Genomic DNA, 27853 nt, shown 5'->3' on the forward strand with positions numbered 1-27853 from the left:
ACCTCTTGTCACACACGTGCGCATGGAAGGCAGCTAAAGGGCTTAAATGAAGGCAGTTCTGAGGCATGCCGGGATGTGGCAGAGTGCACTGACTCTTTTTTTCACTTCCCTGTAGACCATTCCTGGGAGACTCCACCTGGCTCTCTTGACATCACTTCCGGGACCGAACCAATGGAAACAGACCTTACCAGCTCCGGCCCCCCTGATGTCACGTCTGGGCCTAATCCAATGAGCGATGAACACATGCCCGATCCTTATGACCTCACTTCCTGTCTTCCCCTTTAAAAGCCTGCCCTTTCCCCCTTTTCCCTCAGTCTTGTTTTGGACTCCGTTGTATGCACTTCAGTGCTAATTATTGTGATAAAAACGACTTTTGCAGCCGGGATACCATATTACACGGGTGGCTGCCCCAAACCTTTATCTGTTCATGTCTCGTTATCGTGACACTCTTCATGAATCTTCAAGGGGACCCTAAAGGGCTCTTTGATCAACCTTCACGGCTTTGCCATGATTGATGTTTCAGCGTATCAGCACCCTTTTTTAGCATACTGTTGAGCATCAGAACCTCTGTGACAACAAAAGGGGACCCCCCCCCAAGTCGTTAATCAAATGTCACTGTATCGCTATAAAAAGAGTACCGCCATTAATTCAGTTCCACATCAAGCACTGATATGAACTGCTGCCACTCAAGCCAGTGCTCCATTGATAAAGAAGGGAACTTTTATTCCAGTAAGAATGATATCGAAGGTAGCACAAAAAAGTCATTCCTTAATTTTGCAACAACAGTGAAAGAATGGCAAATGCAATCCACACCAGTTAAACCTTCACAAGAGGAAATGGATGCCAGGACACAGGCCATGTTTAGGCTGGTGGTCAGTTTCCTTGGAGGGCAGCAAATCCCCCGGGATTGACAGAGGGAGCCGTCCTGTCTTTGCCGGCCGCTGTACGTGCGTTTTTCTCCGGGCCATCGACTGCCAACGGAGCACTTTCAGCACTTTGAATCCTTGAGGAGGCCTTTCCACTTAAGGAAGATATTTTAACTGCCCTCTTCATGTCATTTGCAGATTTTATGGGTGTGTTGGCTGCCTTTTTTTTTCCGGCGCTCCCTGGTTTTGGAGCTGAGCAAGTACACTGGGGGGAGTGAATTGTTTTGACCGATCTACTCATGCCCAATGAGTTCTTTTTATGGCGATCATCACTGATAGCCGGCAACTTCCTGGTGACATCCTGGGCCGGTTTCATTCCTGTGGAGTTAGCTTTACTCCTTTGAAGCTTTCCAGAAGTCTCTCTTGCATTCATGTTACTGTCCACCGGGTGACTCCCGGGTGCTTCTTTAGGCCCCTGTAATTTGCGTTCATTTACAGAAGCAGTCTGTTCCTGGATAAGCCGTCTTGTTGAAGGTGCAGATCCATCCATCATCTCGATCTCCTCCATCCTGGATTCGTGTTCGTTAGTGGCATAGCGTATTCTTTGCTCGGACTGGTGGAGCAGTTCTTCCCGGAATGTCTTAAACATATCTGGGGGGAAAAAAAAGAAAACTGACAGTGAGGCCAATGAAGTGATAAAAAGGGCAAGGCTGTGTTCACCGAGGATAAAACCTCATAGCTTCATGAGCATCTTGTGATCCGTAAGTGTCAAAGTTTTACAAAGTATTGATGTGATTTTTTTTTTTTTTAAAAAAGGTTGCATCCTATAAATTAGTAGCGGCCTGTAGCATTTATGTCTTTGTTTTACAAGTAAAGCATATGCTTTAAACCAGGCGTGTTCAACTCCAGTCCTGGTAGACTGCAGTGGCTGCAGGTTTTCATTCTAACCATCTTCTTAATTCGTGAGCCATTTTAGCTGCTGATTCACTTGTTTTGCCTTCGTTTTAATTGATGGGATTCAGATCACTGAGTTTTTTCTCTTTCCTTAATGAGCAGCCAAACAAAAATGAGGCACAAAACAAGCCGCCACATGAGCGGCTCACCTGAAAATAAAGAAAGGTTGGTCTGCTCAGGTCACCAAAACATCCTGACGGTGGTCTTAGAAAAAACAGAAGATCAACAGTCTGCTGCAGCAAAACAAGAGCAGCAACAAGTCATGACGTTCAATGGAGTGAAATTGGTTGGAGTTTGAAATCCCAGTTTAGCTGGTCATCTGTCGGCTCGTTTCACATCTCATTTCTGTTTGGTTGCTATTTAATGAAGAAACAAATCAATTCAGAGGACTGAATCCTTAAAAACAGGGCTATGAAAATGAAGGGAAAAGGAAGTGAGTAGCAGTGAAAACTGATCACTGATTAGGAATAAGGGTTAGAATGAAAACCTGCAGCCACTGCGGCCCACCAGAACCGGAGTTGGACACCCCTGCTTTAAACTCATTACTCTTATATGACTCAACGATTATAAATATATTTATTTTTCAGTCAAATATAAAGAATTATCTGGGCACATAAACCAATTGCTGTGAAAGAGGGACAGACAGACAGACAGACAGACAGACAGACAGACAGACAGACAGATAGATAGACAGATAGACAGACAGATAGACAGACAGATAGATAGATAGATAGATAGATAGATAGATAGATAGATAGATAGATAGATAGATAGATAGATAGAACTTTATTAATCCCAGGGGCAATTCACATACTCTAGCAGCAGCAAACTGATAAAAAACAATATTAAATTAAAGAGTGATAACAATGCAGGTATAACAGACAATAACTTTGTATAATGTTAGCGTTTACCCCCCAGGGTGGAATTGAAGAGTCACATAGTGTGGGGTCTCCTCAGTCTGTCAGTGGAGCAGGACGGTGACAGCAGTCTGTCGATGAAGCTGCTTCTCTGTCTGGAGATGATCCTGTTCAGTGGATGCAGTGGATTCTCCATGATTGACAGGAGCCTGCTCAGCGCCCGTCGCTCTGCCACGGATGTCAAACTGTCCAGCTCCGTGCCTACAATAGAGCCTGCCTTCCTCACCAGTTTGTCCAGGCGTGAGGCGTCCCTCTTCTTTATGCTGCCTCCCCAGCACACCACCGCGTAAGAGGCGCTCACCACAACCGTCTGATAGAACATCTGCAGCATCTTATTGTAGATGTTGAAGGACGCCAGTCTTCTAAGGAAGTATAGTCAGCTCTGTCATCTCTTGCACAGAGCATCAATATTGGCAGTCCAGTCCAATTTATCATCCAGCTGCACTCCCAGGTATTTATAGGCCTGCACCCTCTGCACACAGTCACCTCTGATAATCACGGGGTCCAGGAGGAGCCTGGGTCTCCTAAAATCCACCACCAGCTCCTTGGTTTTGCTGGTGTTCAGGTGTAAGTGGTTTGAGTCGCACCAATAAGCAGCTTGCATGCAATTCTGGATGCACGATAAAGCACCATGATAAAATATGAATGACTTGTCATAGCTGACCATTACAAAAATTCTTCCATCCATTTGCAGAGCCATTTAATCCAACTGAGACTTTTAGGGGGCCAGCAGCATTGGGTGCTAGACATGGACTAACCTTAGATGGTTCACCACTACATGATAGGGGTTATTATCATTGCTGTTATTATTATTATTACTCACAGTTTGACTCTGGATTATGGGTGGCTCGGGCATGAAGCACCCACTGCATTCCCACTTGCTAACCAAGTCTACTAATGTAGAATTTGTGGAAGGAGATCTCCAAGAAAGACAGGAATAGTTCAATCAATCAGCCTTTATTCAGTCACAGATGAGTACGCGGATTCTACATTGCAAGGCAGAAGAGCAAAGTTCCGCTTTTCAGTTGGCTTTTTTATATTTTCTACCTCTCCCTTCCCCTTACTTATAAAAAAGCAAAACATCGTTTATCTATGCATTCATTTTATATTGTGCAAATTGGCCAACCATTTCTGTTTTATGTACGTGTCAGAGGGGCCCCAAAGAAGGAAAGGTCATCTTTCCTGTGTCTAACGGACGTGTTCTAAATAAAGACGTTGTCCTTAGTCAGCTTACTGCATCCTGTTTTATGACAGACGTCTGTATAAATAACCTGCTGTTATAGCAAAACAAATACGTCAGCTTTTAACCCTTAGTAGCTTGCAAGCAGTTCATTTTCTTTCACATATTTGATCCATTAAACCCTGAATCAGACTTAAGTGGGCTTACTACTGTACAGTACTATAGTAACAATACTACCACAAATAATAAGGACTTATGTGTAAGGTTAATTGATGTTTCTAATTGGGTCCTGTGGTGATCAAGTGTCCTGTTCAGAGATGGTTCCTGCCTTATATCTAGTACTTCTAGGAAATGCCCAACCCCCTGAAATGGGCAAAAACAGGTTTCATTAAGTTATACCAGATCAGGTGCCCCTTATGCCATGCCAGCATCCTGAGCTGTTTCATCGTGTGATGGGTGCGGCAACGTGCTGTACTAGTGCAGGATCCCCAAGCTGACCTGATCTTTATTAATCCCCAGGGAGAAACTGTCCTTGCACATAATCTTTTGAGGTCAGAGTGCATGGCCAGCCATCATACAGTGCCCTATGGAGCAAGTTTTAGGTTAAGGAGGGACCCAGAAGGGGTCCTGCTGCCAGTAATGGGATTTGAACCAGCAACCCTCCAAATACCAGCGCAGATCCTTAGCCTGAGAGCCTCCACTCTCTCCTAATGTGGTTCCTGTGGGGAATTTCTCACCTGGACACCCTCTGAACATGCAAGTCACTAGCCCTCTGGTGGGTCACTTCTACCCTCATTTTTTTATATAGAAGTGCTCTTCATTTTACTCTTATGTGTTACGTCTGTATGTCAATATAAAGCCCCTGTTAGCTTGTGTTCTTAATGTGTGCAGGCCTACTGTCGATTATTCCAACAGCAACATTTTCCCATTTTGCCAAACCAAGAAATAAAATATCAGTCCTTGAAGAACTGCAGACAGCCTGATTTGGACTTTTTACCTTGCACTCTGTCTGTCGACCAGGCTTCATGCGTGTAATAGTCATCCTCATCCTCTGAGCTGGTTGCCTCTTCCCCTCCATCTTCGCTGCAGTCCATCTTTGAGTCCTTTTTGGACAACACTGACTGGTTGTCCAGATCCCTGAGATGTGGCAAAGCATCAGCTAAACGTGTCCTAGAGAAAAGAAATTCAAGACATTTCAGTATTATGTAGGGGCATAACTAGACAGAATGGGCCCCTAGGAGTAGGTGCATCAATACAATATACATACTCTATATGCAGATCAAACATTTTGTTCATTTTTTTATTCAAACAGGAAAAATATAACTAGAAATCAAATTGTATGTTAGTTACATTATATAAAGTCTTTAACTACAAGTAATGTCATTTGCACCAGGTCTGCCTTACCCACAACGCATTGCTGCCAATGGGTGCATCATTTAGTAAATAGCCCATGTAATTTTTATAAATATACGAGTATTACAATGCTTTTTAACATTTATTGTAAAGTTGCATATTGCAAATACTGACAGTATACAGCTGGGGTGCCCAACTCCAGTCCTGGAGGCTGCAGGTTTTCATTCTAACCCTTTTCTTAACTAGTGATCCGTTTTTGCTGCTAATTAACTTATTTTGAATTCATTTTAATTAACTTGGTTTTTAAGAAATGTTTCCCTGAATTGCTTCATTTCTTTCCTTAAATGGCACCCAAACAGAAATAAAACGTGAAGTGAGGGAGCCAACAGAACACCAACTAAGTCAGGGCCTCAACCTCCAACCAGTTTCACTCCAACCAGTTGCTTAATCAGGCACCAATTATTGTTGTTAATTAAACTCGTTCTTTAATTCCATGGCTTGTTGCTGCTCTCATTGTGCAATAGCAGACATTTCCGAAATTGCGGACCTTCTCTTTTCTAAGAGCAGATCAGCATTCCCGAGACCTTCACCTTTCTTTATTTTCAGATATTGTGTGACGGTCACAGTTTGCTGGTCCTGTTTTGGCTCCTTTTGTATCTCATTGTTGTTTGGCTGCTAATTAAGGAAAAAGAAACAATTGTGGGGTCGGAGTCTTCAAGAACAAGTCAAATAAAATGAATTCAAAAGAAGTTAATTAGCAGCAAAAACAGGTCACTAATTAAGAAAAGAGTTAGAATGAAAAACTGCAAACACTGCAGCCTTCAAGAACTGGAGTTGGGCACCCCTGGTATACAGTATACATACAGTATATGCATATCATACATTTTGTATGGTTTTATTTAAACAGTTAAAAATATAAATATATAATGTAACTAACACACATTTTGATTTCTGAAGTCTTTAACTACAAGTGATGTCATTTGCACTAGGACTGCCTTACCCAAAATGCATTGCTACCAATGGGCACATCATTTAATAAATAGCCCACATAATTTTTAGAAATATACGAGTATTACAATGCTTTTTAACATTTATTGTAAAGTTATATATTGCAAATATGGATAGTAATCATTACAGAAAAAATGATTTTCATCACATATTAGTTATAGTTATAGGAAACCCACGTTACGGGAACCACTGTTGCAAAATGTATTGTAAACTTGAAAATGAAGTGACAGTAGTAGTACTGGCAACAATATAACTTTAGAAAGAAGTATCATTATAATTATTTGTATATGATAAAAAAAGGGAAGTACCAAACTGTACTGCATACTAAAGGTATATTTCACTATACAAAAATAACAAGTCATTTTAAGATATATTCCTCTTTCAGGATTTTAATTTGGCAAAATCTTGTATTATTTTTTTATTTTACTTTCGATCATTTCATTTGATCACAAGTGTACATAAATAACAAGTATTTAAAAAAAAAAAACCTGAAGCAACGTCATGGAAGCGAAAGATAGAAAATAGTGCATGTCTGGAATTAATTCAGACAACAATCAAATCTTAACAACTCTCACCTAATGATATTTCTAACGTATGATCCAAAAAAGTTCAGATTTAGGGCGGCTGTGGAATAAAATTTCACGTTTTGCTATTCCATTGACATTTATTTTGCTGTCACACACCTAATTAATGCTTCTAAATTTCTGATTACATCTGTCATTGACAATTTTAAGGTTAGAAGTTTTGATGACATATAAATCAGTTTTGATCTAACCTAACACGAGTTATTTTTTTCACAGCCACGCTAAACCTGAAATTTTTTGGATCATACGATAATTTCAAATAAACAAAAGTGATTTTTTTATGGCCATGCTTGAGGTATCCTTTTATGAATTAGTCCTTACTTTTCAGGCACCTATATATATATTATATATATATATATATATATATATATATATATATATATATATATATATATATTATATATATATATATATATATATATATTATATATATATTATATATTATATATATATATATTATATATATATATATATATATATATATATATATATATATATATATATATATATATATATATATATATATATATATATATATATATATATATATATATATATATATATATACTGTATATAACATAACTTACGTGCAAATGTATGGTTTCAAACACGTTAAAAAAGTTATACTTACTACTTTTAACTAGAAGAGTAATTAATTCAAATAACCTCACATTGTAACAAACTATCACAGATTACCTGACCACTTTAGTTTTGAGACGTCACTACTGTCACACGCATTTGCTCAATTATTAACTGAAATGACTGACTGAAAAACTGCGTAAAGATGCGTTCGGAAACATTATTAGCAAATTCGCATCGACTGTGTTCAGTTTGACGCTAATTATGTTTTATTTTAAAGCACTCCAAATGAGTCCAAATCAATGCCCCGGTTACTCGAGTAATATTTGGACTTCTTTCATTCCTTTGTATTTATTATTCTTTTATTTGAATCATTTTTTGAATTTCCATGTGACGCTGGGGCCCATGTGTTCTCACACCCTACACACATGGTAGTTACGCCCCTGGCATTGTGTCATGAGATGTTCAATGCTATCGTATAAACCTGAGCAGCGCTCCTCTTCCGGGCTGTAACACACAATTAGGACAACATAAAGGTAGCAGCACCCAGGGTGAAGAAATCCTGTTTGTTCTCTAATAGCTTAACCTTTGCCCTCCATTCTTTACAAATTAACATTAAAGTGCTTGAACATATCATATTCAAATTTACCAGGTAAACGGATTTGATTGCAAGCTGCTAAAAGCGTAAGAATAATTTCTCTAATTCTTCCTAGCCGTGCCATTGAGAATCAGAATCCCAGTAACGTTTCTTTCTTTGCACAGGCACTGTGGTTAAGGCTGCTAAATCACACGTCCAAAGTCTTGCAGTGGCAACGGTCTTCATGTGTTAAGATTTTTTCTGGATTTCCAAAAACAAAATACACTAAATGAGGAAAAAATAAAATGATAAAATGAGGCCTACAGTTCCAAAATGGACACTTGGGTTCTCTTACCTACAGACCCAAATACTGCATGGAACTTATTAAAGGAATTAGAATCGGGAGATAGTGACGAGTCAAGCAAAATGACACCTTTTGAGGTAACTCAGGCCCCTTCTTCAGGCAAGACTACATCCATAAATGCTAACACGGTACAGCAGTCTAGTAATCAAGAGACAGAAAGAGATTGGAATAAACAAGCCAAGGTCATAACTGGGAGTAAAAAGAAACCAATCAACAAGTTCCAGGACGTGAAACAATAACTGTGGTCAAGGAATGGAACGAGAGAATTAGAAGCCAAAAGTTCACGTAACCCCAGCCAAGACATATGACTAAAATTGTAGTTGGAACAAAAAAAAGCATTTGTAACTGTCTGTGGTATTTGGCCGGCTTGTCATCCCGGCCAATACCCCCAGGCCGCCAGATGGAGCCCTCCCTGCAGTATGGAGGTGCCCCGAAGACCAGCAGGGAGTCATGGACTTTGTGGTTTTTATCCTCAGCCCTGCTGGATACCACAGGGGCCGCAAGAGGGAGCTGCAGGGAGGACCGAAGACTTCTTTGTGCCTGCCCTATAACCTTGAAGTGCGTCAAAAGAAGAGCGACGTGCTCCCCGGGTGAAGAAGGAAGGATTTGTACCTGACCCGGAAGTGATGTTGAATCACATGGACTGGGGATTGAGAACACTTTCGGGTCAGGGAGAATAAAAGGACTATGGGAGCTCCCAGATGGTGAGCTGAGCTGGGTGGAAGGGTGGCAACGTGTCTGGGAGTTGGAGGACTGTATTATTGTTATTGTGATTTATTTATGAGTATAGTGGAGGAGAGGGTGCTTTGTGCACTGTGGCAATTAAATAAAGTCGATTATTGGACTTTTACCTGGTGTCTGGAGTCTTGGACAGGGGTTCAAGGGAGCGATACAGCCCCAATCTGTCACACTGTCATAAACTTTTATGGATGTAGCAAGTGGTATCGGGAGTGGATCGGTTCCAGTGATGTTTGTTGCCCACACCCAGCTGTGTACGACTTACGCGAAACTCCAAGTGAAACCCCACGCAGTTCGATTTGATATCTGTTCACAATTTGTGCGAAACCCTTCAATTTCAATCTTCAATTTCATGTCTATGCACAACTCATGTAAAAGTCCAGTGGGACCCCCACCTTCGCTCTTCGATCCAAAAACTGTGAACGACTCGCACTAAACCCCAAGTGGGACACCTAAACCCAGGGCTGTCTTAACAGCATCATAGCCCCCCGGACAAAGTAGAGCACTGGGGCTCCTGTTTTGATAGCAAAACAGAAACATACATAGGCATCAGATAAAACGTGGGCCCCCTATGCTCGTGGCACCCCTGGGTAACTGCCCAGCACACCCATGTGTTAAGACGGCCCTGCCCGAATCCCCGGCCTGCTTTTTTTGATTTGACATCTATGCACGACTCTTGTAAAACTCCAAAGAAGAAACCCCCCCCCACTACTACTTTGATCTTATCACTGTATGTATTTCAGTGGCACGGGTCTGGGTGGTGTGGGATGTTTTCACTTTTGCCCAAGACATAAATCATACTAGAGATGGCACTAATAATAATAATAATAATAATAAATAATAATAAAAGCTGTACATAAAGAGTCCTACAGACCTGGCATTGAGAATGCCTAATTAACTAAATACTCCCTGTGTGTAGAGGTTGGCACACCCTGTCTTTATTCCTGCCATGACACTCAAGCTGATTCCGGCAACAAGCGTTGGAAAGCAAACGTGATTGTTAAAAAGAGGTGCCACTGCAGCAGTTTCAAGTGTCCGGACCTCCAAGTGCCAAGCCCGGCCTTACCTGTATTGTTTTTCAGCTGTGCATGGATTGCCGGTGAGGTTTAATATGATCAGGTTTTTAGGCAGCTCATCTAAAGAAGAAAAATATAAATTAAGTGGGCTCAACCACACGTTCAGGGTGAATACAAGTCATTCACACTCAGTGGAGGACGCCCGTTACCCAGATCAAGCTGCACGATGAGGTTGTCGGACAAATCCAGAAACTGCAAGGAACTCAGAGCTCGGAGGTTTTCAATTTGTTTTATCTTGTTCCCAGCTAGAGTCAGGAACCTGAAAAAAAAATAAATAAAAGCTAGGATTAGAAATTTAGGAAACGCCACATGGTCAAGAACAATGGCTCCCTCTTATTCTGCATTACAAAAAAGCACCACAGTGTGATTTTTACATCTGTAAGGTACTTAGAAATATTTCTGTTTTTGCCATAGCTTTAAATGCTTAACTCTGTGTAAGTGCCCAAGGAGGAAGAACGGGTAACCCGGTCAAGACTGAGGAAGATCTCTTGCCTGGCCGGAAAGCCATAAGCTGGGGCTGCCTTATAATTCCTGTCCTGGCTGGGATACAGGAAGGAATTATGGCTGGTGAGCGCTGGAGGCCTGCAGCACTTAATCCCCCAAATTAACAGGTGGCAAGTAGTCCCAGTGTGAACACCTGCAGGGCTGCATGGGAATTGGAGTTAAGAAAACCAGCTTTGCAAGGGTCCTTGGGTGACAGTAGAGGGTCGCTGTCAGGGGAGGACTTTCCTGGTTTCTGTATGAACTGGAAGTGCTACCAACAAGCCATTGTGCCACTGGAATTCCTCCCAGTGGCTGAAACTAAGGACAGTTTTGTGATTGTTTTAGCTCTATTTATTGTATTCTGCAGCTGGTTAGATTAAAAATCCATTTATTGAAGCCGAACATGCATTGGGTCTTGTGTGTCTGGGGTTTGGGCTCAGTGGTGCCCCCTACTGCTCACATCTGTTTTGTCATTTTCCTATTATTTTGCCCTTTTTCTGTGTACTTTCCCCCCTTCGTTGTATCCTAATAAAGACAATTAAAACCAAGCTGAGCAGACACCCAGACAAACCAACACTGAATGCTGAAAGGCTGCAACTACTTCAGTATCAGATGCACTAATGAGTAAATAATGGAGCAAATTTCTACATTGACCCCAAAACACAGAAACTGGGAAATAACAGCTCACATAATGAGGCTAGGAGTCCAGATGTTGGAACAAAAACCTGCAAGCCACAGGGGGTCCCCAGAAATGATTTTGTGAACTGCTAGTCGAGAATAATGAGCTCTTAATAAGTCCAGTAATGAACTTATGGTTGGAAGAGTCCAATTTGGAATTTGCATGGGTGATCCAGAGGTTAAGGCTTGACGTTCTTGGATTAGACTGCTCTTCTACCTCTCAATGTAGCCCCAGCACGGAAAAAAAATAAAGGAAACCTGTCATAGGCACATTTCTATGCAATTTATCCTTTACTAGCCACCCCCCGCATAGAAGTGAAACGGGACAGTGAGGAAGGCCCTGCGTGGCGCTATCCCTCTGGTATGTTTGGACACCGGAGTTGTAGTTTTGATGGGCAGCCCTGTTGGGGTTATTGGGTACCGCTAGGTGCTGCTGGGATCAAGCTCCACAGTTATGGAGAGGATATTCCAGACACTGAAGTGCTTCTTGGGGCACAGGGTTCAAGCTGAAAGGCCTCATCTGGGGTTTTGGAGTGAGGAGGAGGAGGTGGTCAAGGTTTGCTCGGAGGAGAGGGGAGGTGGAAATGGAAAGAAAAGGGACTGCGACTGTGATTTACCAGGTGATAAAAACCTGTCAGAAGTATTTAGTTTAATAAAAATAGCTTTCCTTGAACCTGTCACTGTGCAGTTTTGCTTGTATCTGGGTGTTTGGGGTGCAGGTGTGCCCCCTACAGGTCACATCAGGTAGCAGACAATTCAAAACAAGGCATGAAGGACCACAATTAGATGTCAGAAGTAACAACATATAAAACCAGCTTTTCAGTCACCGTGGAGGGCTTTGGTTAAGTTTAAAGACCGTTCTTCATCATGAGTGGCCTGGTCCTTCTTTATTTTGTAGATTGTGTTATTTCCTGTACTAAAGGGCCTCCATTGTGATATACTGAAAAGAAAGTGGAGCCTTTAGCAAGTCTTCTCTCAAGCTGTGGAATCGGCCATCCATCCATTCATCCATCCATTTAGTGGCAGCATTAAGTGCGAGTTCATTACAGGTAGGCTCACTTACACACACACACACACAATACTTAACGCGTATTAAAGTAATCTCTGGGGTTAGTTCACATGTCAGAGTTGTATGGACTATAGTTTACTATCAATAAATGAATCAGTGGAGAGCTCAGCTAATGTCATCATCCCTGGTGAGGGTCGCGGTGGCAGCAGGCCAAGCAAATCAGCCCAGACTTCCCTGTCCCCAGCTACAGATTGCAGCTCTTCCTGAGAAATTCCCAAGTGTTCCTAAGCCAGCTGAGACAATATAATCCCTCCAGAGGGTCCTGGGTCTGCCAGAGGGTCTCTGCCCTGTGGGATATATCTAAGGCACCCTTAGAGCAGTGACTCCACACTGAGCTCTCCACCAAATCTCTGCACTTCTCACCATATGAAGAAACCTCCTTTCTGCCAGCTTCTATCGGTCATCACCAACAGCTCACTGGTGGGTTTTAGCCAGGGACCCCTAAAAAGGGTCTGACATTCAAATGTTTCATTTATGTCTGTTCTGTTCATTCTTAGCGCCACAAGAGAAGTTGCAAAATCAACTGGAATGCTCAAGCAAATTATAGAAAAAAAAACGAATCTAAATCCGTTAAATAGTTCTCTCGTTCGCTAGCTAAGCAGAAGTAAGGAGCGTCCTGAGGCTGGCGTGTGAGTGAGGAGGCCACGGCCCCGCTCCCCTCGACCCGCTGCGTGTCTCTCGGATTCACGCAAATAAATCGGCACTGCAAGCGAACTATGATTCTTAGTGTGATGTGAGAAGTTGCAAAATCAACTGGAATGTTCAAGCAAATTATAGAAAAAAAACACATCTAAATCCATGAAATAGTTCTCTCGTGTAAAGTGGACCGACAGACAGACGCTGGATTTTATATATAGTGAGATAACCCACAATCACTTGGTAGATATGCGTTTGTTACATAGTTTACTGTCAAATAATGCAAAGAGTACGCGACACGTGTTTCACCCTTATTTGGGCTCATCAGGTGCACACACTCCACTGCACCCCACTGCAGGAATCGAACCTCGGACGTCAGCGTCAGAGACGAAGTCCCTTTACACTGTGCCACAGCGTGTGGTTCGTTTATTTGACAGATTGGAAATCGGAGTCATAGACATGTATATTGCAATATCAGTGAGTTAAAATGCTCTGATTACGTTACGAGGCCTGAACACCGGTGCCAACTGACATTTATGTTGGTAACAACATGTTATGTTATATGTATGTGCACCCACACCATACGAATACTGGATGTAGCACTTCATTGGCTGGTTAAAGGCTTCCAGCACAATGGGCATGATGGAGTGAGCATGGCAGAGATATTCCTGACCTGTTGGCTTCCCTGAGGTGTGACAATAAAAAAAATAAAATAAAAAAAAAAAACAGTTCCTCAGTGTAAATACGCAACATTGGTCCTCTTAAATATGAACTAAAGTTTTAAGTCAGTGCATCATATTCATCACATTTGAGCTTTATTGGGTTTGTCAAGTCAACATGCAAATTATAATAACAGCTCAGTGATATGAATTATTATGCACATGAGTCATTATTTATGTGATTTGGCTGCAACAACAACAACATTTACTTCTATAGCACATTTTCATGATGTAGCTCAAAGTGCTTTACAAAATAAAGAAAGAAAAGTTTCTAAAAAATAAGAATAAGATTAGGCAATACTAAATAACAAAGAATAAAGTATGGTTTGATGGCCGGGAGAACAGAAAAAACAACAACAAAAAAAAAAAAACAACTCCAGAGGGCTGGAGATAAAAACAAAACAAAATCTGCAGGGATTCCAAGGCCATGAGACCACCTCAGCCCCCACTGGGCTGTATTTCCCTATTTGATCAAAGGGTGTCGTCATTTCACAGTTTCTCCGAGATGTTGCATACACATGGGTCAGAGTTGCCATTAATATACCCTAGTCAAATTTTCTTTTAAAAATCCCAAAGTTTGTGTGGAAAGTTGTGTATGCACATTTCAGGCCTCTTCTGGTGCATTTATAAATGAGACCCCTTATGTCTGATGTGAACATTAACTAAAACTCCTGACCTGTTTGATGCGTAGTGCTGTTGCCAACATGACTGGCTGATTAGATAATTTCCTGAATAAGCAGGTATACCTAATGATTTGCTCAGTGAGTGTATATGTTGGCTGCCGTTTTGCATTTTTATATAAAGCGTTTGACAGCAGCCTACTGTGAAGGTGCTCTGTACAAATATTCATTGTTCCATCCATTGGGCTCAATTTGCTCAGTGAGTGCATACTTGCTCTTGGCAAAAGACATTGGAAATTGAACGACCCTTGGTCAGGTTTTCTATTCCAACAGATAGAAAGAAACTGCCATACTACTCCAGTTCATTTATGGTAGCTCTTTGGTGATTTAATCTGAGAGAATTTTCACTTTCTGTTTAAGCAAAATAACCAATGAAGATATGTCAGACTCAGATGGCAGCACCCTCAATCTATCTGAAGCACCATATATGAAAGTCATGAAGCTCTTACCTTAGACTGGACAAGGAATGTAGATTTTCAATTTTCTCTATCTCATTCTAGAATTACAAAAAATATATATATTTTAACGCTGATCAGCCACTTTCGCCCGCGCCCCCACAAACGGACTACAGTATACTGAAACCTTACCTGCTGTAGGTAAAGGCTGTGCACGTTTCCGGGGTTCTCCAGGGGACTGATTTCAGTCAGTCCTTGTCTGTCTAACCTCACTGTCTTCAAAGAAGGCATATTGTCTACGATCAGGGCAAGCTTTGTAAAATTTCACCAAGGTGCGTCCTAGCGCAGACTTTACGAAGACGCCATCACTGACCCCAAGCACAGTCCAGCAGGCTGTCCTCTGCGATTCACTGTGCCAAGAAAAAAATCAAAAAAGTTTTAGAAATCCTGGTATTACAGAGTAACAACAATGTGAAATTACTTAAACGTAAACCTTATTAGGTTTCAGCTCCAGACCGTCTAAACATAGGCACCGCCTCCTTCCTTCGGCGAGGCAGTTGTGTTGCTATGACAACAAACGCCGCGTGCCTCCTGCAGCCTTAGGACAGACGACATCTTCCGGCGCGGAGGGGAATAAACCGGAACTGACTGCGAGGTGCCAAAGCGGGAAACTGGCACGTCTCGAGTCCGACACAAGTGTGTGCTTCCTGTTATACCGCTCGAGGTAATGCTAGACTTTATTGGCAGCTTCAACTTGGACCTCCCCCTGGAAGAAACCTTTAACAGAGAAAGACCCCAGCATAACGTAGCCGAAAGAGGTTATGAGTATAATATAGTATTCTGCATGAAGTAGGCAGAATGCACCGCTCATATAACCGTTTATAGGATTTCTGCTACAGTAAAATTACAGTTTCCATTCCATCTACAAAATCCTTAACTGTTACCAAAAATTAAACGATTTTAACATAAGGCTGCAACGTAACAAACTGCAGAAAGTGACGGGGTCTGAGTACTGGCACTGTGTGTTCTTTTTCTTGATTCATTAAAATATAAGATTGTCTTAAAATGTGGATATTAATAGTATTATGCTTGTTCTCATAAGAATAAGAAATCCTTATTAAGGCGCAAGAAGATCGTGGTAACTTCTGGTAGGCCTTAAGGTTCTTGGAAATTGGGCAGCTACCTGGCTACGGACTGCCTGAGATGGATTCCAAGGGGGGCTGCAGGGTACTTTGCAGCTCCGAAGTATTAAATTGTGACTAGGATTCTATTTCTGCTGCAGTGAATAATGGTTTTGTGCCATTGTACTCACTGTTTCATTTTATTGCAGACGTTGCTGACAGCATTGCCTTCATGTTTTTAACTGTCTCATTCTAGACTGCAGGACGGAAATGTAACACACAAGCTGGTGGAATTTGTGGTTGACGGTTCGAGGCGTGTTCACGTATGAACATTTACATGATGATTTTCATTTAAAAAGGTAAATGCATTTTATAAATACTAATGTTTGTGATGCACCACCTGTTGGAATTAAAGACACATAGCAATCAGATGGACACCCGTATACTCAGACACCAATTATTAAAGGTAGATGGGGCACACAATGCTTTTCCTGGTTTCAGAAAAAAAAATCCCATCCCATACTTTGGTTAAAAAGCACTTGTGGATGATAAAACAAATTATTTATTTTGAATTTACTGTGGCATCATTTTGTTTATTTACTTTTTTTTTTTTTGTACATGGATGCGACTGTGGTTGCTAGGCAACAGACCTCAGAAGCTGCACCAATTGATGTAGTCAGGCTGGCGGTTTATATGTCAGTGATGTACTGAATTCGTTGTCCAGTTGTAACTAGTTTTGCTAACTTTTCAAAGAGTTTCAGATTGCAGATTCAATGCACCAAACATTTGACAACTGAATAACTTTAACTCTGATTAGTATTTGCGTTTTGACGTTTATTAGGATCGATTTCCTTGTCTTGACTATATAGTCATTTCTCGATTCACATTTCATCTACAGACCTGTCATTTTTTGCCTTTGCGGTCTGCTGTTTTCCATCTCTTAGTAGAACACATAGAAGACCAGCCATTTTCCTAATGCATACAGAGGCCTCTAATATTCATTTGAAAGTCTTCTGATGTAAAATTGCGGCTGACATTTATATAAAATGGCTCTCAAGACCACTGTGTTATAATGAGTAATATTCTTTTTAATTGTATGCCTTCTCTATGGTTGTTGAGTACGTGGTTTTCTTGGATGTTAAAGTTTTGAACCACGAGGAGTATGAATATCACATAGGTTTCATTAAATTCCCAATGGTTAAAAAGTTAAAAGTTTTAATATGTCTTATTGCAACATCATTTTGTTTATTAGATGCTGGCTTTTTGTTGATCAGCATCTGTCGTTGCCATGGTGATCCTTCCCAACAGCCCCAGGGTGAGTGTGACATGTGACATAATCCAGAGTGCCGGCATAAAGGTCGCCTCAAAGGTTTCCAGAACAGCCGATAATTGGATTCTCAGTTTGATTTTGCTTGGCTACTTTCTCTGTCTGGCTTACTGTTTATTTTTTCTGGCTACAGACATTTGGATTAGCATTCGTATTTTTTGACAATTGCTCGGCTGTCCTTTGGTACTGACTTTGCCTTCTTCTTCTTTCTTTCGGTCGCCACAGCGGATCATCTTCTTCCATATCTTTCTGTCCTCGTCATCTTGTTCTGTAACCCCCATCACCTGCATGTCCTCTCTCACCACATCCATAAACCTTCTCTTAGGCCTTCATCTGTTCCTTTTCCCTTGCAACTCTGTCCTTAGCATCCTTCTCCCAATATACCCAGCATCTCTCCTCTGCACATGTCCAAACCAACACAATCACGCCTCTCTGTCTTTTACTCTGATCCCATTTTTTCACAGTGTTGCCTTGAGTCAGTACACATGCAACATGATACCCTAAGATTCCAAATTTATCTGTAATGGAAGGATTTTTTTAAAGAGAGCAGATGGGCGTTGGTCGCTCAGCGCGAAACCCAGCTGCATTACTAATGTTTTGGGAGAAACAGCCGGGAATGTTCTAAAGATACAGCCAAGGTTATGCTGACTTGTTTTTCACTTCGAGGGGCTTCACTACGCAATTCTTATTTTTGTGTGCCTTTTGGTACCAGGTGTCGTCATCATCAGGACCAAGTGCAAAACAACACCGCGTCCCGTGGAAAGGTGTGTGTGCTGAAACTAATCACTTCTGTATACACTGCTTGCACGTAAGCCGCTTTGGGGAAGGACGCTCAATTAGTATATAAGGGAAGGTTTCGCCCTCAGTTTCTTTGGAGGCTCAACCGTGGGGACAGCGCGCACCGCCCGGTATTTAAAAAAGGCAAATGAGTTGGTCCTCTGACAAGACTGACAAGCGGGCCCCCTCAGTCTACTGGTCTGGGATGATGGCTCTGGGTCTTTTTATATGTCTGTAAGTATTGTTTTGTTTTGTATGTCTGCATTATATGTGTTTGATTATTATAGTTGATTAAGTAAATAAAATAGAAGTCTCTTCTCTCTGATTCTTTGCCTACTTATGTTGTAATCCCTTGAACCATTTTCCCAAATCAAAACATTATCCCATTATAACCGAGTGACTTGACTGAAGAAAAACACAAAAGATATATATTTTGTAGATGCCACTGGGGCTGGACGGGCATCCTGGCCAGAAGAGGGGATGGTTCCTTACCTGGACGGGAGGCTACTAACAGGCAGAAGGCCATCCTGGCCGGGGAGGAGAAAGGGATCAGACCCAGAAGGAAGGACCGGAAGAAATGGATGGACATCCCACTGAAAAGGAAAGATGTCGCTGGGGGCTATTTTCTCCCCCAGCACACTAGATGGCAGCAGCCCCAGATATATGTGCCCAGTGGTAAGCCAGCAGGGCATGCCAAGAAATGTAGTCTGGCAGGGCAGCCCACATGAGTGCACTGCAGGGAGACAAGCTCCCTGTTATAATTCACTTCTGTGTGACCAAGGGAGTGCTTCCATTGGCAATCACCCTGGCTCCGGAAGTACTCCCGGGTCTGTAATAAAAGGGACTGCACTTCCATTTTCAGGCAAGTCAGAACTGGGAGGTAGAGAGGCCACACTTGACTGGAGGAGGGCAGTGCGGTGGTGAGAAAATTAAGGATAGATAGGAACATTAGAACAATCTAGACGAGAACAGGCCATTCAGCCCAACAAAGCTCGCCAGTCCTATCCACTTGCTTCCTGCAAGAAAACATCAAGTTGAATTTTGAAAGTCCCTAACGTCTTACTGTCTACCACACTACTTGGTAGCTTATTCCAAGTGTCTATCGTTCTTTGTGTAAAAAAAAACTTCCTAATGTTTGTGCGAAATTTACCCGTAACAAGTTTCCAACTGTGTCCCCGTGTTCTTGATGAGCTCATTTTGAAATACCAGTCTCGATCCACTGTACTAATTCCCTTCATAATTTTAAACACTTCAATCATGTCACCTCTTAAACTTCTTTTGCTTAAACTGTAAAGGCTCAGCTCTTTTAATCTTTCCTCATAATTCAATTTAATTGTAGACCTGGAATCAGCCTAGTCGCTCTTCTCTGGACCTTTTCTAGCGCTGCTATGTCCTTTATGTAGCCTGGAGACCAAAACTGCACCCAGGACTCCAGATGAGGCCTCACCAGTGCATTATAAAGGTTGAGCAGAACCTCCTTGGACTTGTACTCCACACACTGTGCTATATATCGTAACATTCTGTTAGCCTTCTTAATGGCTTCTGAACACTGTTGGGAAGTTGATAGCTTGGAGTCCACTATGACTCCTAAATCCTCCTCATAAGGAAACTTATGAGAAACTTGTATTTTTAGTGTTAGTGATACTTAATGGAGGTGAATTAAATAAACCTTCTATTATTTGAACCTGGGACTCTTTGTGTGTTCGTGTTTGGGGCTTGCTGATGCCCCGGTATCCTTCACTATATATATACAGTTGACCCTCGATATATGACCAGCCTGACATGCGAACAAATTGGTTTACGACCAAAATTTTTGCTTTGAATTACGACCAACATCTTGAGTTACAACGCGAATGTGGTCACGTGTATCCGCGTGTGCGATTGTAAACAAACAGCCGAGAGCGTTCATAAGTATAAGTCGGAGCCCAGATATGTGTGTGTGTAGACGTAATTTTGGTCAGTGCAGTTATTTATATAATTTATTTTGATAATTGCTAACAAAATGGCCCCAAAGAAACTAGAAAAGAAGCTAAGGAAGGAAGAGATGGTAATGAAGGTAAAGAAAGCGATCACAATGGAAACGAAGAAGGAAATTGTGCAGAAATATGAGAGTGGCGTTCGTGTGATCAATCTCGCTAATATGTACAGCATGTCAAAATCCACCATCTCCTGATGTTCTTATGGAAGAGGGCTCTCCTTTCAAACAATAACCACCTTCCATTTCATTCTCCTCATCCTCCCTTCCTGCAAGCCAAAGATGTCAATTTAAATGGCGAGTACTGTATGAAATTGTTGTTTCTGGTAGGCTAGGCACTTTTTATAACTTTTTGGTTAGTACATTAGAAAAAGTATTGGTGTTTTTGGTAAATTATGCACATTATACAACCCTTTTTTATTATGAAAAGGTTAATTAAGTGTTACTGTGGGAGGTTCGGAACACACTATGGGTATTTCCATTATTTCTTATGGGAAAAATAGTCTTGACTTACAACCAACTTGAGTTACAACCAGCCCTCGCGAGCGAATTGAGTTTGTAAGTCAAGGGTCCACTGTATGTATACAATGCATACGGAAGGTATTCACAGCGCATCACTTTTTCCACATTTTGTTATATTACAGCCTTATTCCAAAATGGATTAAATTCATTTTTTTCCTCAGAATTCTACACACAACACCCCATAATGACAACGTGAACAAAGTTAACTTGAGGTTTTTGCAAATTTATTAAAAATAAAAAAACTGAGAAATCACTTGTACATAAGTATTCACAGCCTTTGATCAATACTTTATCGATGCACCTTTGGCAGCAATTACAGCCTCAAGTCTTTTTGAATATGATGCCACAATCATGGCACACCTATCCTTGGCCAGTTTCACCCAGTCCTCTTTGCAGCACCTCTCAAGCTCCATCAGGTTGGATGGGAAGCGTCGGTGCACAGCCATTTCAAGATCTCTCCAGAGATGTTCAATCGGATTCAAGTCTGGGCACTGGCTGGGCCACTCCTTTGATATCTTGGCTGTGTGCTTAGGGTCGTTGTCCTGCTGAAAGATGAACCATCGCCCCAGTCTGAGGTCAAGAGCGCTCTGGAGCAGGTTTTCATGATGCTGCCACCACCATGCTTCACTGTAGGGATGGTATTGGCCTGGTGATGAGCGGTGCCTGGTTTCCTCCAAACGTGACGCCGTGACGTTTCCCTGTCTCATCAGACCAGAGAATTTTGTTTCTCATGGTCTGAGAGTCCTTCATGTGCCTTTTGGCAAACTCCAGGCGGGCTGCCATGTGCCTTTTACTAAGGAGTGGCTTCTGTCTGGCCACTCTACCATACAGGCCTGATTGGTGGATTGCTGCAGAGATGGTTGTCCTTCTTGAAGTTTCTTCTCTCTCCACAAAGGACCTCTGGAGCTCTGACAGAGTGACCATCGAGTTCTTGGTCACCTCCCTGACTAAGGCCCTTCTCCCCCGATCGCTCAGTTTAGATGGCCGGCCAGCTCTAGGAAGAGTCCTGATGGTTTCGAACTTCTTCCACTTGCGGATGATGGAGGCCACTGTGCTCATTGGGACCTTCAAAGCAGCAGAAATGTTTCTGTAACCTTCCCCAGATTTGTGCCTCGAGACAATCCTGTCTCGGAGGTCTACAGGCAATTCCTTTGACTTCATGCTTGGTTTGTGCTCTGACATGAACTGTCAACTGTGGGACCTTCTATAGGCAGGTGTGTGCCTTTCCAAATCATGTCCAACCAACTGAATTTACCACAGGTGGAGTCCAATGAAGCTGCAGAAACATCTCAAGGATGATCAGGGGAAACAGGATGCACCTGAGCTCAGTTTTGAGCTTCATGGCAAAGGCTGTGAATACTTATGCACATGTGCTTTCTCAATTTTTTTATTTTTAATACATTTGCAAAAATCTCAAGTAAACTTTTTTCACGTTGTCATTATGGGGTGTTGTGTGTAGAATTCTGAGGAAAAAAATGAATTTAATCCATTTTGGAATAAGGCTGTAACATAACAAAATGTGGAAAAAGTGATGCGCTGTGAATACTTTCCAGATGCACTATATATATATATATATATATATATATATATATATGGTGGTCCAGATCTAATTATGCAATTTTCATTACGCTATAAAGTATTATGTTTATTACATAGAAAATCACCCGAAAAATCCTGGACCATCGAGAAGTGTGCGAACTGACGACATGAAGAATCGTCTTTGCGCCAAACTGGAATCGTCCCCGCATAAATCAAAGTCATCCAGACGATCTGGATCTGCATAATTAGATCTGGACCACCCTGTATATATATGTATATAGATTATTAGCCAAGATTATCCTTTAATTTCTGGTAAAAGGACAGTAATATGGGATCAGTGTTTTTTACTGTCTAATAGCGTAGTCGGTATGATCACCATTGAAAACAGTGTCTGACATGGTATGCAATCTTTTCACATCCATTATATTTATTTTTCAATATATTCTTTTATTAAATCACTTGCAGATGGAGCACACACAGAAAATATCCTTTTTGCCATTATGTAAAGAGACCTTCTATGCCTGCAGATGTAATCACACAAACATCTTTTTATAAGAGTTAAGATTTTTATGAATTTGACATTATATCAAATATTGTTTTTAACCAGAAAAAGTTCCTAATTCCAAAAACCATAACATATCAGAAACATTTTTAAAAATCGAAAGAAGATGTTTTGTTCACTATGTGGAAGTTCACAGGTATGGGCGATCACTTCAGTCCAGTTCGATTCCCATCTGGAGTGTCTTCTTTGTGGACTTTACTTGTGTCCCCATAGGCTTCTTCACATGTTCTCATAGGCTTCTTGCCAATGCTCAAGCACATGCTACCATTGACTGGAGACTCCGTTGTGCGTGAACGTAAGGGTGGGTATATCAAGTGTGCTTTGTGATTACCTAGCGCCATATCCAGGCCTGGTTCATACCTAGACTTCCGAATTCAGAACGCCCATAGACGTTGGCTCTGTTGAGGCAAAATAAAATATCAGGCAACCATGAGGTTGCTAGCTTGTAAGAATGTGCATCTTGTTGAAGACTGCACAGAGTATATTTGTTAACAACTGTGAATTAAATAACTCTTTGTGGAATACAAAACCATCTTTGGCACCTTTTGTCCTACATAATGCCACTTCAAAGACTTCACATTCAGGGAGAGATTGGTGTCGGGGTTACCTACTGGCTTCTACTGGTATAACTGATAGAACTTGATCTCTGTGTCCACACAATCAAAGAAAAGGTCAGCCACCTCCTCTCCCTCGGGGGCGACACCCTTTGCCAGCATCTGCATGATGTCCTCCAAGCACTGCTCCTCCAGCTGCTGCAAGGTGCGGAGCAAAATCTGGCGATGCTCCTGAAACATGAGGAGTAGAGACAGATGTGAGAGGCACTTTGGAATAAATAGGTTTATCCTGACACATATAAGAAATGAACTATATAAATAACAGAGATATCCAGATAGATGTTGAAGGTACCCAAGAAATGCACATGATACAGGGTGGCACATGAAAAAGTAGCCCTATGCAGGGCTAAGAAGCCTATCCTGGTTTCAGCACCAGCAAATGTTGTCGGGTGAGGCTAGTGGGCACACGTTCTGTTTCATTTTGTTTGTGTTACTTTATTAATTCATGTTGGGTTTCCCCAGACATACATAATGGGGTATACATTGTCACGCACGTGCGAGTAGGAGGACATTGTATGGACCAAATGAAGGTAATTCCACACCAGGCCAGGAGGTGGCGGGGTGCGCTAAACCGTCTTATGTTGTCTCTGCAGACCAGACGTGGGAAAGCCTGTCTGACTCATCCCTGAAGACATCACTTCCGGTTCCAACGCCTAGGATGATGTCACTTCTGGTCGTAGCCTCTTTACAACCTGAACTCAGATCACTTTTGGAAACCATCAAAGACACTTCTGTCTACTTTTTCAAAACTCATTGCAGCCAGGGACAATACACCTTAACACCAGCAAGACCAAGGAGCTGGTGGTGGATTTTAGGAGGCCCAGGCCCCTCATGGACCCTGTGATCATCAGAGGTGACTGTGTGCAGAGGGTGCATACCTATAAATATCTGGGAGTGCAGCTGGATGACAAATTGGACTGGACTGCCAATACTGATGCTCTATGTAAGAAAGCTCAGAGCAGAATATACTTTCTGAGAAGGTTGGCATCCTTCAACATCTGCAGTAAGATGCTGCAGATGTTCTACCTGACGGTTGTGGCGAGTGCCCTCTTTTACGCGGTGGTGTGCTGGGGTGGCAGCATAAAGATGAAAGACGCCTCACGCCTGGACAAACTTGTTAAGAAGGCAGGCTCCATTGTAGGATTAAAGTTGGACAGTTTAACATCTGTGGCAGAACGACGGGCATTAAGCAAACTCCTGTCAATCATGAAGAATCCACTGCATCCACTTAACAGGATCATCTCCAGACAGAGGAGTAGCTTCAGTGACAGACTTTTGTCACTGTCCTGTTCCACTGACAGACTAAAGAGATCGTTCCTCCCCCACACTATGCGACTCTTCAATTCCACCCGGGGGAGTAAATGCGAACATTAATTTTATTTTAATTCTTTTCATTTTTATTACTATTTAATTTAATATTGTTTCTTTGTATCAGTATACTGCTGCTGGATTATGTGAATTTCCCCTTGGGATTAATAAAGTATCTATCTATCTATCTACACGGGTGGCTGCCCCCAAACCTTTTTGAGTGTGTAGAGTCGGATCATTTCACAACATCTAATTGGAGTTTGTTTTGGGTCCAAGATATAAATATATCATCACTTTCCCATTTAATAGCAGTTTTAGGAAGTTCAGATTTATGATCATTTCTCTGCAGCACCATGTTTAATTTTGCGATCCTTTCCAGAGTTTTCCGGAAAGCATAACATGCATGACGTCTTTGATGCAACCATATTTAGAATGGCTTCTATATCAGAGATTGATGGGTAAACCTCTAATCGTGTGCAATAAAACTCTTTGAATTCTTCTCTGTCGGTATTTCGAACTTCGTTTCTGTCTTGTGGTTTACGAGTCTAGTTAGCTGTTTCATTTAATAGGATCTGATCGATTGCTTTTCTGGATTTGACCTCGGTTTTGGTTTGACTTCTGTCTTTCTCCTGGTCCTTACATCAAATCCTCACCATCTCTTTCCGAGTCAGTGTAGTTAGTTCTGTTATCTGTGCATGCACAATAGAGAAGACTTGTCATTTTCACTCTAGTGATGCCTCACAGCTGGACTACTGCGTGCAGTTTTGATCTCCATATTACAAAAAAGACAAAGTAGCACTAGAGAAAGTCTGCTGGAGAGCGACTAAGAGGTGTGCACTATGAAGAGAGAGAGAAGGAGTAGAACCTTTTCAGTTTAAGCAGAGATTATAATTAGACATGACTGATTTATTTAAATTTAGAAAAGAAATTACTACTGTGGATCCCAGCTTTCTTTATTTTTTATTTTCTTAAGCATTTTATTGATACAAGCAAATCAACTTTAACAAAACTAGGTTCGAAACAAATCAACCCTAACTCAGGAGAAAGAGCTAGGCCACCAGAGAAGAACTTTAAACTAATAAAAATAAGCAAGTAGATATGTTAATAAATTAATATAAAAGATTAAATGCTTATTCAAAAATGTTATTGATCAGATCCTGCCAGGTTTTGAAAATGTTTTGCACAGATCCTCTAAAAAATGTGATTTTTTCCAGTTTCAAATAGTATATAACATCAGTAACCCACTGACTTAGAATAGGAGGGTTAGGATTCTTCCAGTTGAGTAAGATAAGTCAACGTGCCAGTAGTGTAGTAAAGGCAATCACAGTTTGTTTGTCCTTCTCCACTTTAAGCCCATCTGTGAGCCCACCAAACAACAATGTTAGTGGATTAGGAGGGATTGTGACACCCAGGCTGTCTGAAAGGCATTTAAAGATTTGGGTCCAAAATGATATTAATCTTTCAGGCAAAATGTAATACAGAAGCTTGCATATTGTAATATGTTTGGTTAGCCAATAAAAGGTCTCATTTTGCTTGACTTCTCACTGCATCCATAATGAGTAACACTGTACAACACCCTAGTACTACAGACCATCTCCATTGAAAAATCCTTCCCAGAATTCCTTGGAATATGCACTTATTTGTGACATCTGCTGGGCAAAAAGTTAAAGGCCATCATCAGCAGTTCCAGGGTATCTGAGCTTGTGATTGAAAAAACTTTATTTTCTTGACTTTCTGGCTAACAAATCTTTTGCTCATGTTTTTTAACTGTGACTTCTTAATTGTGTTATTTACTTTGATAAAATAATTTTTTGACTCCCAGTTTGGCTCATTCCTTGATGATGCATTTCCCAGTTATTTCTCATTTATTCTGTTTTCGCTTTGGAATTCACTATAGCCGCACCACCCAACAGTAAACAGATGCAAGTGACAGTCACTACATGATAAATAGGCAAAGAATAAAGGCACTACGTAATAAATAAGCATTTAGATTGGTGTGAAAGATGCTCTACAGTAAATTAGCCAACAGATACTGTCGTAGATAAAGAATAAAAGCACTATGCCATTAAGTGACAGACAGATATGAAAGGCACTGGACAGACAACACTATATGATAGATAGATAGATAGATAGATAGATAGATAATGAAAGGCACTATATGACAGATAGATAGATAGATAGATAGATACGGCACAATTTAATAAATAGATAGATATGTATGGCACTATATAATCGATAGATAGATAGATAGGGCGGCACGGTGGCGCAGTGGTAGCGCTGCTGCCTCGCAGTTAGGAGACCCGGGTTCGCTTCCCTGGTCCTCCCTGCGTGGAGTCTGCATGTTCTCCCTGTGTCTGCGTGGGTTTCCTCCGGGCGCTCCAGTTTCCTCCCACAGTCCCATGTGGGTTAGGTGGACTGGCGATTCTACATTGGCCCTAGTGTGTGCTTGGTGTGTGGGTGTGTTTGTGTGTGTCCTGCGGTGGGTTGGCACCCTGCCCGGGATTGGTTCCTGTCGTGTGCCCTGTGTTGGCTGGGATTGGCTCCAGCAGACCCCCGTGACCCTGTGTTCGGATTCAGCGGGTTGGAAAATGGATGGATAGATAGATAAAGTGATGTGACAGGCACTATATAAACAGATAATAAAGGCAACACTGGTATCAATATAGCTCTATTATAAATATCAAATTATAAAAGGCACTATATAAACAGACATATGCAAAATGTGTTTTGTAAGAGGTAGGTGCAGTTTGTCAATTTGTCCAGCACCATGCCACACTTACTGAGCCTTTGAACGCTGCCTGATGTGCTAGGTAAAGCTCATGACGCCTGTCCACACTATTCTGGAACCGTGGCTTTTTCTTCACTGGGTCATGTGCTCCATACTTTGGAGAGATGGTTTGCAGGACTGGAGTTGGTGAATCCGTAAAGATAAACGGTTTAAACACAGAACTGTAATTGGCAGAAGAGGAGAGTAGAGTAAATTAGTGGAGAGATTTGAGATGCCAATTTGAATGACCATCACAGATGCTCAAGTTCTTACCAGGATGGATTTGGGGTAGCAGTGAAGAAGTGCACACAAGGTAGAGAGGAGTCCTGAGGCAGAATGGACACCATGCTGCCAGTGGTGCGAAATCCACCTGAATCCATGCAGATTCCACTAGCTTCATCCCGCAATATCTCCATCATGGTCTTCAATGTCATGGAGCCTACAAAAGGAGATCCAAGGAGGCTATATGTGAGGAGTATATCGCA

The 27853-nt window shown here is 41.6% G+C and overlaps 2 protein-coding genes and 1 long non-coding RNA gene across 7 annotated transcripts in view; 1 reads left to right on the forward strand and 2 right to left on the reverse strand.

Moving 5' to 3' along the window:
* Nucleotides 1-368: 368 nt before the first annotated feature.
* Nucleotides 369-15420, reverse strand: LOC120517966 (leucine-rich repeat-containing protein 46-like). Its single transcript, XM_039740509.1, has 7 exons — nucleotides 15350-15420; nucleotides 15049-15266; nucleotides 14911-14957; nucleotides 10346-10455; nucleotides 10187-10256; nucleotides 4915-5087; nucleotides 369-1517 (listed from the first exon to the last, which is right to left on the reverse strand). The coding sequence occupies exons 2-7, from the start codon at nucleotides 15145-15147 to the stop codon at nucleotides 874-876; spliced, it is 1143 nt and encodes a 380-aa protein (XP_039596443.1). The 5' UTR covers nucleotides 15148-15266; nucleotides 15350-15420; the 3' UTR covers nucleotides 369-873.
* A 74-nt stretch (nucleotides 15421-15494) lies between these two features.
* On the forward strand, nucleotides 15495-24102 carry LOC120518190. Its single transcript, XR_005631194.1, has 3 exons — nucleotides 15495-15580; nucleotides 16234-16336; nucleotides 23887-24102. It is a non-coding gene; the product is annotated as an uncharacterized LOC120518190 (long non-coding RNA).
* scrn2 (secernin 2) overlaps nucleotides 22523-27853 on the reverse strand; it is a 30107-nt gene continuing 24776 nt past the window's right edge. For 4 of the 5 annotated variants that reach the window (XM_039740831.1, XM_039740832.1, XM_039740830.1 and 1 more), the window contains exons 6-9: nucleotides 27642-27807; nucleotides 27382-27550; nucleotides 23291-23464; nucleotides 22523-23077 (exon numbers count right to left, since the gene is read on the reverse strand). In XM_039740831.1, the coding sequence (XP_039596765.1) occupies nucleotides 23297-23464; nucleotides 27382-27550; nucleotides 27642-27807 (503 nt within the window). In that variant the 3' untranslated portion in view covers nucleotides 22523-23077; nucleotides 23291-23296. Of the gene's footprint in view, nucleotides 23078-23221; nucleotides 23465-27381; nucleotides 27551-27641; nucleotides 27808-27853 lie in introns of all 5 variants that reach the window. The other variant, XR_005631193.1, reaches the window with a different exon arrangement.

The sequence above is a fragment of the Polypterus senegalus genome, chromosome 17 (genome assembly GCF_016835505.1).
Source record: "Polypterus senegalus isolate Bchr_013 chromosome 17, ASM1683550v1, whole genome shotgun sequence".
NCBI classification, from domain to species: Eukaryota; Metazoa; Chordata; class Cladistia; order Polypteriformes; family Polypteridae; genus Polypterus; species Polypterus senegalus.